Source organism: Oryza sativa, chromosome 1 (genome assembly GCF_034140825.1).
Source record: "Oryza sativa Japonica Group chromosome 1, ASM3414082v1".
Classification (NCBI taxonomy): Eukaryota; Viridiplantae; Streptophyta; class Magnoliopsida; order Poales; family Poaceae; genus Oryza; species Oryza sativa.
The window spans coordinates 2,553,454-2,564,016 of record NC_089035.1 but is presented as its reverse complement, the minus strand read 5'-3'; the positions used below and the strand labels follow the sequence as shown (position 1 = coordinate 2,564,016).

Sequence of the window (10,563 nt, the reverse complement as noted above, 5' to 3'; positions counted from 1 at the left end):
ATTTTATGAGAGAGCTCCACTCAGCTTCACTCCTAATTTTGGTGGAGCTGAAACTGTTTGGCTGAGCTCCAGCTCCAGGAGGGGTGGAGCTGGAGTTGGAGCTGTGCCAAACAGCTCCTTACTTTGCCAGATCTGCTCTGTTGTTTGCTAGAGGGGTTCTCTACTACTTGCAACTCTTACGGAGTGGCACTACTGAGATGCCACTCTTCCTTCTTTTTTTACATAAATACCACATAAGTGAGATATTTTTCCTAATTAGATTGTCATGTCAGCAAGAGAAATTTGAAATGACATTTTTACCCCTAGTTTAAGATATACGAGAGATTATGTACTGGATTTCCCAGGTATTTACGTTTTTTTAGCCGCACGATATGTGCGCCAAGATTTGTGTAAGAATTGGTGGGGGAGGCTGCATCTTCGTTGCGGAGGCGGAGGTCGGTTCTCGAGTCAAGATCATCGTACTGCTGCTCGCCTGCTCGCCGTCCTTGGGGATGTAGCTGCAACTGCAAGCGCGGAAAAAGGGTCAGGCGCGGAAACCGTAGGTTAGGAGAGAAAGGTATCGAGGCTGGGAAGGAGAGTGTCAATGGAGATGATGGCAAGAAGCGCACTCAAACCCTTGCAGAAAAGAGGAGGGAAGATAGTGGAACGAGAGACCGATCGACAGCGAAACCCTCTCCATTAAGCACGTTGACCAGGACCCACATGGTGTAGTGGCCGATACCGACAACGGCGGCGAGCCGCACGGCCTCCCGTTACGGTGCAGGCGGTGGCGGCCGTCATGATCACGATTCACGAAACTTCACCATTTTGGTGCTCTGCCAAAAAAAATTTCTTGCTCAAGATTTTAGGAATTTTTCAATGTTTGCTATATTGTTTGTACGTGTCCCCATCTTCTTACTTATGCATATAGAACAGCCTATTACCAACATATAAAAAATAATCTATAGGTAAAACTTATATATATATATATATAATTATACATGTTCTTGATGATTCAAAAGCAAATACTGTAAAATAAACTTTCGTGAAAAAAGTTAGAAAACTTTAAAAGTTTTAAGATTCAAAATTCAATGGGTGAATATCTATGATGAATGTTGATGCATGTATGCAACAAAATCTTGATTCAAGTTTGTGCGTTTGGCAACTGCTGATTGGGAGATAAACTCTCTTGTTCTCCACACATACTTCCTAAACTGCTAGATGATACGACGTATTTGTTGTGAAAATTATCAATAGAAAAGTTGTTTTAGAAAAATCATATTGATTCAATTGTCAAATTTAAAGTAATTAATACTTAATTAATCATATATGAGTTCATTTTACATATGTTCTCAATCTCCTCTTTTCCTCTCCTCTGAAACACACCACCGTCAACCGCAACGGTGATTGAATGCATGTCTAACGGGCAAAAAGTTTTTTGCTACATTTCATTTTTAATCTGAAACACATAATTTTTTTTGCTTGTTTCATTATTTTAATTGATTGAAGTACTGGGATATAGATTTTCATCCCTCGAGAGAATATCCCCCGTTATTTATATGCCATCTAAAGGAGTAGTTATCAAATTTTTTTTTAAAAAATAACAACGTAGATTAATATAAAATATATTATTACATAAACATACAAGACCAAATTTAACTTTTACAAATTACAACAAAAATAACAAATTAGACTGAAAATAATTATCGTACATTCGCATCTATATTTGTTATTTTTGTTACAACTTATAGAAGTTAAATTTTAACTTACATGTTTGTGGAGTGATATATATTTCAATTTTTTTTATGACTATTTAGTTGACATGCACGGAACGAGTGGATATTTCCTCGAGAGATAAAATCGCTTTCCCCAAGTACTGCATTGCAATCTGAAGAAAATCTTATCAGTACCTTCGGAAGAGGTAAAAGAATATCCTAATACTAATACCTTTTGAACTAATTGAGCATAGCTGCATTAGTACATTCACAAATTACAGCGAAGAGGCGAACAAGCTGAACGGTAGCGAGTGATCATAGCCCTCTCAACTGGGCACGTTGGCCAGGACGGTGTAGCCGCCGATTCCGAGGGCGGCGGCGAGCGGCACGACGGAGGCCCAGAGCACGGCTCTCCCGAACGCGCGACGGCCACCGCCGACACCGGCTTCGGACACCCAGAACGCCGTCCACACCTCCACCACTCCGGCGAAGAAGATCCCCACGAGCGTGAGGTAGTAGGCAAGCACGTGAAGCTGGAAGAGAAGGCCATGAGGTGGCTTGTAAACGAGCGTGCCCACTGAAATGACGAGGGTGAGGAACCCCACTCCCCGCAGCGCCTTCACAGTCGTCTCCGGCGATGTGCCGGCGGCGGGAGCCTCGCCGCCGGCGACTTGCGCTCCCACCATGCCTAGCTCAAGATTAAGATTGTCGATTCCGGCCTGAGACATCTCGTGTTCTTGTATGCTTACTAAATTCACTCCTATAAAAAAATTCAAGCTCTGTCAGAATCTAACTTGGGGCCGGTTTGCCGATTTATAGGTCAGGGTGTTTTGGGGTGGCCCAGAGTTGCCTTGTAAGTGGAGGCAAACACCTCAGTGCGTAACCAACTGCCATCCTCCCTTTGTTTAGATCATCATGCCTTGTTACATTAAAAAAAGAGTAAATTTCACAAAACTTTCAAGTTGCAAAAAACCACACACATTTTAACACTTGGCACTTAAGTACATATATTTTGGTAGTTTAGTTTCACAAAACCACACTATCGATGAATGGATTTACCCGTGATATGACGTGGTTGTTTCTCTAGTATGAGGACGTGACATCATATTAATTTCGTGCGATGGCTGGTAACAGGATGCCATGTCCTCGTCCTAGGTGAAACAGCCACATCATCTCGCGGGTGAATCTATACATCGATAGTGTAGTTTTGTGAAACTAAACAACCAAAATATATTTACTCAAGTGCCAAGTGTCAAAGTGCGTGTGGTTTTCTGCAATTTGGACCAGATGTTACATGTAGTTTTGTGAAATTTACTCTTAAAAAAAACTCCCTCCATTCCATAATATAAATCGATTGACTATTTTCTTATCAAACTTTTTATTTTTAATAAAGTTTATAGTAAAATATATTAACATTTACAGTATAAAAAACATATTATCAAAATATAATTAATGTTCATTAATTTAATGAAACTGATATAGTGATGTAGATGTTGCTAAGTTTTTTCTATAAATTTGATCAAACATAAATAACTTTTTTAAAAAATAAACATATAATATGAAACGAAGGGAGTAGCAGCCAAAATTGACCCGATTGATAGTTATTCTTTTGTTTGCCCCCTAGCATATTTTTCTCTATCCCTGGCTTTGATTTTTCATGCCATGCTTATCTTTGCTGCTGGGGTTAGAATTGGATGAAAACATGTGATCATGTGGAAGAACAATTATCTATTATATTAATAAATTAGTATACTACTTTTTTTTCTAAAAATATATGATGACGTTAACTTTTTAAAATGTGTCTGGCCATTCGTCTTATTAAAAAATTATGTAATTATCATTTATGTTGTTATGAATTAATTTATCCTTAGAGCCAATGCTAACTTGGGGGGATAAAATTTATGAATAAGATGGATTTTCGGTTAATTTTATTAGTTATATTTGAAAAATCAACTTTTATAAAGTTGTTGATTGCCAGACGCATCCCCTAGGGAATAATAACAACACTTAATTTGGAAGCAAGACAGATCACACAGTCAGTCAGAGTCACACAGCACCCACAAACTCCACAAGGATCAGAGCTCAGAACCGCCTTACATTCACTCTGTTCCGCAACCCGTTCTTCTTTTTTAATCGCACGACCAAATTATGTTCTGCTACCCGCTCTTTTTTTTTTAATCGCACGACCAAATTAAAAGAGGGGCCTGAACAAATCAAGAGGCGTGATCACCAAAGCAGGCCTTCGTCATATGCCCAAACAGCTATATTTGTCGGCAGGGAGAAGATGGAATCGTCATTCTCATTTTTCAGTGGTGTCGACAAACTCTCCAACGATTCAATTCGACAGAGGGAGGAGGATAGCCAGGTGTTGCCTTCCTGGTAGCCGTCGCCATCTCAAGAATTGAGCTGATAGTGCCCAAAAAAAAAAAAGAACTGAGCTGAGTCAATAGTCAAAGCCTGCTTGCTCCAATTTACTTAGCTGTGTTCTAGCAATTAATCTACCTTCTTTCTTTCTTTATTTCCCCTGCCATTCATGCATTTGTACTTGTAGATTCATGTTATATTTGAATTTATCTATTATTGAATTGAATCTTCGTCACCGATCGTTTTCTCTGTCTGGACTGATCAGAATTCGGAAGCATGAAACTGTGACTGATTTCGTGCGATGACCGCGGTGATTAAACAGAACGGAGCTGCAGTGGGCTTAACTAGTCATACAGATTGGGTCGCAGATAATTCGTACCCCTTAATAAGAAAATTGGATAAGATGGCTCCCGGAACTATTAAAACCGGTACAATTTGACTCCCTGAGTGGTTTTGTAAGCGGTTTTGGCTGACGTGGCGGTGTTGACTCGGTCTTCGTTCCACGTGGCGTCGACATGTCCCTTACATGGAATTATGGGACCCACTGACATATGGGTCCCACGTGTCATATCTCCTTTCCCTTCTTCCTCCTCCCTCTCTCTCTCTCTCCCTTCTCTCGCTTTTCTCCCCCTTTCTGTTCCCCTTCAGACCTGCGCGGGGGAGCAGAGACCGGATTGACGGCGACGGTGGCGGTGGCGGGCGGGGGTCGGAGGGGCAGCGGCAGAAGGGGGCCGGAGCGAACTCGGGTTCGCCGGAGGCGATCACCGGCGATGACGCGTAGCAGCCCGCTGTCAAGGGCAAGCAGCCCGGCGGCGCCTGGAGGAACATCTCGTTGGTGCCTTCGTCCTCGCCAAGGACGCCGACAGGCATGGCGCCCACTGACTTCACCTTCTGCACCTCGTCGAACAGCTCCGTCCGGAGGATGCTGTTCTCGTCGGCGAACACCACGACACCCTCCATCTCCCGCTTCCGTATCTCCCTGCGTTTGGCGAGGATGTGGTGCGACTTGAGCAGCTCGTCGGGTCCGGGTGTGGCCATGGTCGGACGCGGATCGAGTGGCGTCCGACGAACACCGGGCCGTGGTGGGTGGTGCTGGTGGGCCCCGATCTCGGCGGCCACCGTGGTGGTCGTCGTGGTAGTGGTCGTCGTCGTGTTGGTAGTCGTTACGTTGGGCGTGGGCGTGCTCCCCGGCGTCCGTCGCCGACGCGCCTGACCTGGACTCCTCCTGGCGCTGCCCCGGGTGCCAGTCCGTGCACGCCGTCCCCGCGCGCGAGCTCGCCTACACCTGCTTCTGCGGGCACCGCCGCGAGCCACCCAACGATCTTTCCTCACGCCGCACTCGTGCGGCAAGCCCTGCTCCAAGCCCCTCGAGAAGGCTGACCCTCGAGCTTCTGCGCAACAGCGTTCATGCTTGGCCTCCTGTTTGGTTCACCGTCCACGCAAGAAACGGACAGCTCCAGCATCGCGGCCGCTTGCACATGGTTGAAATCACTGCGTAGCGGTGCATCCACGACTCCTCCAGCCACGTTGACACCTCGTCGTTGTCATCGTTGCGCTTCATCTTCTCCTTGAGCCACGCGGCCAGCCGCTGGAGATCCCAGGCCCCGTCGGCCGCCGCCGTCGCCACCCAGTCGCACACCCTCTGTAGTCTGCCCCCTGAGCATCTCAAGGAGCATGACGTCGCTCCAGCCCTCGCCTGCACGCCGCCGTCGCCGATCCGGCTCCTCCTCGCGTGCGTCCGAAGGAGGAGAGAAAAGAGAGAGAAGGGAGAGAGAGAGAGGAAGGAGAAGGGATGGAGAAAGAGTGTGCGAATGACAGATGGGTCCACAAATATTTTTTTTAATTCTAATGCCACATAAGCGCCACGTGGGATGAAGACCAGGTTAGCACCGCCACGTCAGCGCCACGTCAGCAAAACCGCCCTCCAAAACCGCTAGAGGAGTCAAATTGCACTAGTTTCAATAATTCGGGGAGTCGTCCTACCCGGTTTTCTAGTTAAGGGTTGCGAATTAGATTCGGTGAACATTTAAGGAGTCTAAGTGGACTTTTTCCTTGGGAGAGAGGGCGGAGCCCAAGCAGGCCTACGATCGCTTCCTGGGCCTACGATCCAAATGCCAGCGCCGCCGTCCACGAGGTCGTCCTTAAGATCGTCGGAGACTCGGAATGCTGCATATATGGGTCGCGGGCGAGGAGTAGCGCGCGTTAAAAATAGTATCTTAAAATAAATTTCAAAATTAAGTTCTAAAATTAAAATTTTGATCGGCTCGTTAGGCAATCGAACGATCGATGGCTCTAAACGTCTTGCGAGGCTCATTGTTCGTTTGGTTGAGCTAATTAATGGTCCCATTGCTTACGTTTTATTTGCAAACCAAAAATAATTTACGAATAAAACTTTTATATACGTGTTCTTAACGATCTAAAAGCAAATGATGAAAAATAAACTTTTATAAATAAAATCAAAATTAACTTTAAATTTTAGGTTGAAAATTTAAGTTTTGACTAATAAGTACTCCCTGCGTCCCTAAATATTTGACGCCGTTGATTTTTTTAAACATGTTTGTCCGTTTGTCTTATTCTAAAAAATTTAAGCAATTGGTGTGTGTGTATATATATATATATGGTTTTACATATTTTATAAAAATTTTTTAATAAGAAATTTAGAGATAGAGGGAGTATAACATAAACGAAAAGAAGAGGATGTAAGCTGAGTCATCAGGAGCGCGGTTCGGTCGGCATCGGCGTACGTAGCGCACCGGCGGCGACGTCGCTCTCGGCTCTCCACGTCATCGCTTTAGCTGATAACCGCAGGCTACGCAGCGGACCAGCGGTAGACGGGAGCACTGACGTTATAAAAAGCACAGAGTCTTTCTAGCCCCACGCGCTAGCTAGGTGCTACTCGATTTGCCTAGCTGGCGACCGATACGCATTGGAGTATATTATACGGAGTACACAGTAAACAAGTGCACAGTTAAAATTTGAGAACACGGTAAGAGAGTACTAATGAACGCATATCAAATATCACTAATATAACTCGGCCTCAAGAGCAGAATGGGGTGGCATAATTTCAGAAATTAAAGCGGCCATGTAGTGTTTGACACTACATAAGATAAGGAGAGATTCAAATGAGATAGCTCATGCTTTGTCTCAAATGGTAATGGGTTCACGAATTGATACGGAGTGGAGATTATGTGCTCGTGCAGAAATCCTTGAACTTCTGAACCAAGAATGTAATCTAATGTTTAGTCATTAATGAAATCTCTCTTAACTTTAGAAAATTCACTAACTCTGTAGTTGTCCCGATCGAGCATACGGTGCATGCATGAGTTAGCCCCAATCAAACCAGTATCATCATTTCGGTCACCGGACAGCCGGTGGGGGGCGCAGCCGCAGTGCCGCAGCTCACGATGGTCAGTACGCTCGCCGCAGGTCGGCAGCAGCGCCACGCCTACACGCACTTCTCCCCATCCCGTCAAGCTTCCCTTTTCGTATCTTTTCTTTTCCTTTTCCAAATTGCGCCATGAAAGATTAATTACAAGCAATAGACTTGTAAATGGAGATCTCCAATAAAAAGTACAAATATCCATTAATTTACAATGTTATATATATATATATATATATATATATATACACACACGCGCGCAGCTAGATCTAGGTGCGTACTACATGATCTGTTTATTCATTTATTTCATCGGCGCTCGCGGTTGGCCGGCCCGACGGCAGAGGCGACATACGTAAACCTAGCTAGTGCGTCGTCAGCGTCAAGACCATACTCCCTCCATTCTAAAAAAAGAACAATCTAAAAAGGATATGATCCCTCAAAAATACAACGAATCTAGACAACCATATATCCAGATTCATTGCACTATAAGAAAATTGATTGTCTTTTTTTTAATGACGGAGGGAGTACATATTAGAGCTAGTTACCTGCAGAAGAGTGCGCCATCACCACCGCTAGGCCGGCGGCGGCCAGCACGAGCGGTGCCATGGACGCGTAGATGATCTTCTTACCAGCGGCAGTGCGGCCCCGTGGGTCGCCGGACACCCAGACGGAAGCGCCGATCATGGCCATGCCGGAGAGGAATGCCCCCAGCGAGAGAGATGGCGAAGGCGAGGGAGCAGTGGTAGTTGGTGGCAGCCGCGGCGGTGTTATTAATAGCCACGGAGACGGTGGCGACGCCGAGCACCAACAGCACCGCCGGGATGTTGGACGACGCAGCACCGTCGTGCTCCGATTCTCGCCGAGCCAGTGCCGGTGGTATCGCCATCTACTGATCTACTTGTACCTAATTAAATGGGCCCTAGCTCACACTGAAGTTGCAGTTTTATTTTGAGCGAGCAAGAGCTAGCAGCCTGGTAGTATATATATGTACTATATATATAAGTAAAGGGATGTATTATAAAGTATATAGTATGCATCTGCGTAACTGTAATAAAACAGTAGCCTCGATTTGGAAGCTCCCATGCTTTTGTTTAGGTTATATGAAGTCCCTTTTTTCTAAAAAACAGGATTTACTAAAAAGGTTCGATCCAGAGTGCTAGCCTGCTAGGTATACAAAGCATCTCCTCCTAGAAAAGGACTACAGCTAACATCACACCTCTTTCGTAGGGGAAAAAATGAACAGGGTACATAAAAGAGAAACACGATACGCAGCTACTTTCTTCTTCCATTAGGGCATAGCAATGTGAGCCATTCCTAGGATGCCCTCAATAACTGAGGGACTCTAGGGGTACTCACCTCTACAATGCAGACCATGTTTGAATAGCCTAATGAATGTTCCAACCCAAAAAAGCTCATTTCTCTTCTCTTCCTTTCTTTCCTATCCTACCCCTCTCTTCCCCCTCTCTCTCTCTCTCTTTCTCCCTCCGCACGACCGCACTGGCGTTCCTCTCTCCCTCCGCCCGTTGTTCCACTTGCCGCCTGCTTCCCTCTCTCTCCCCGCCGCTCCCGCCGCCGCTTGCTTCCCTCTCTCTCTCGCCGTTGCCTTCCGCCTCTGCTCGCCCCCCCTCTCCCTCTCTCTCCCGCCGCCGCCACCGCCCCCGAATCGAGTGCACGGGGCGGAGGCGGCAGTTGTCGTCGTCGTCGTCGTCTGGTGGCCGGAGCGGTAGATCCGGGGCAGAGGCAACCGACGGCGAGCGCGCACGGGGCGGAGACGGCAGTCGTCGTCATCGTCCGGTGGCTGGAGGCGGCAGATCTGGCCGCTCTCTCCCTCTCCCTCTCTCTCCCGTGGAAGGTGGCGGCGGCGACCCCGGAGGCGGCAGATCCGGCGCCGCCGTGGATACCTGGTCAAATTGCCCGGATACCTTTGGTCTGACTAGTCACCCAGTGCCAACTGCACTGTTCACCGACCGAAAACACTATTCATTATTTTCTCAACAAACATTTACCTTTGACAATTATTCATCACATCGATTAAATCATCACATGATTTCACAAAATCATGCTCTCTGGTCCCAATTCCTGATCAAACTATCAGTCATCATTTTGTTTGTACAAGAATTTCTTCCAGGCTTCTCGTCGGTCCCAGTGGCACCACTTTATTGTTCCGAACCCCTATCCCATCCACTAAGAGCACCCGCAATGGTAAAGTAAGGTGCTATATATAAAACATGTACATCTCAGCAATAGACTAGATTAATAGTAAACCGCCTCAATAGTATGTCTACATAGGTATCTATAGCTCTCTCATGCATTGCCTTGTTTTTCTCTATAGACTATCTCTAAGTTAGTAGATAGCTTTGTTCTTTCTCTTCATTTAATATCTTCCATGTAGGAAAATATGCTGACATGGATCTCTTGTAGAGAGCCTATAGATAACCATTGTGGGTGCCCTAATAGTTGGTGTCACTGAGAGAAAAGAATATAAGGGGCCATAAGTCAAGACTCAGAGGGTGAAATCAATGCTTGAGTGAAGTGAGAAGTAATTGAGTACTTCCAACACTACAAAAGTGCTACATTGGGTACGTAGATAGATCTCACTAATGACTCCATAGAAACTGAATCATATCTGGTGAGTGATTTATCCTTACATCTTTAGCATATCACTCTCAACCCTGGGCCGGTGACAGTAAGGAGGAGCTTTAGGAATGGAGAATGGGAGAGATACCCTTAAGAAGGACCCTCTCCATAGAGGAAGTGGAGTGGGATGAGCTCATGGAGAGGTTGGGAGAAGTGCAACTAACTGAGGGGAGAGATGTACATAATGACTTGGAAACTTGAAAAGAGCGGTCAGTATACTCCGAGATCCATGTACCAATAACTAACATTTAGAGGTGTCATTGACCTGAGAGGCTGAGACAGATGGAGATGTGGAAGGTCCCTGCGTCTTTAAAGATAAAGATTTTTGGATGGCTAGTGATGAAAGGGTTCTTGTAACGACCTAATGGAAGTGTTAGGAGTGGTGGGCGATAAATCTAACCTAATCAACCTCACAGTTTTTGTGGTGGATGCCTGGGCTAGCTATTTGGTAAACTAGGAACTGAACTTTTAAGTAATGTGATTCGATCA

The 10,563-nt window shown here is 45.6% G+C and overlaps 1 protein-coding gene across 1 annotated transcript; it reads right to left on the bottom strand.

The window, feature by feature from the left end:
- Positions 1-1,824: 1,824 nt before the first annotated feature.
- Positions 1,825-2,557, bottom strand: LOC107276625 (uncharacterized). The gene has a single exon (XM_015791917.3). The coding sequence runs from the start codon at positions 2,420-2,422 to the stop codon at positions 2,021-2,023; it is 402 nt and encodes a 133-aa protein (XP_015647403.1). The 5' UTR covers positions 2,423-2,557; the 3' UTR covers positions 1,825-2,020.
- Between the last annotated feature and the right edge of the window lie 8,006 nt (positions 2,558-10,563).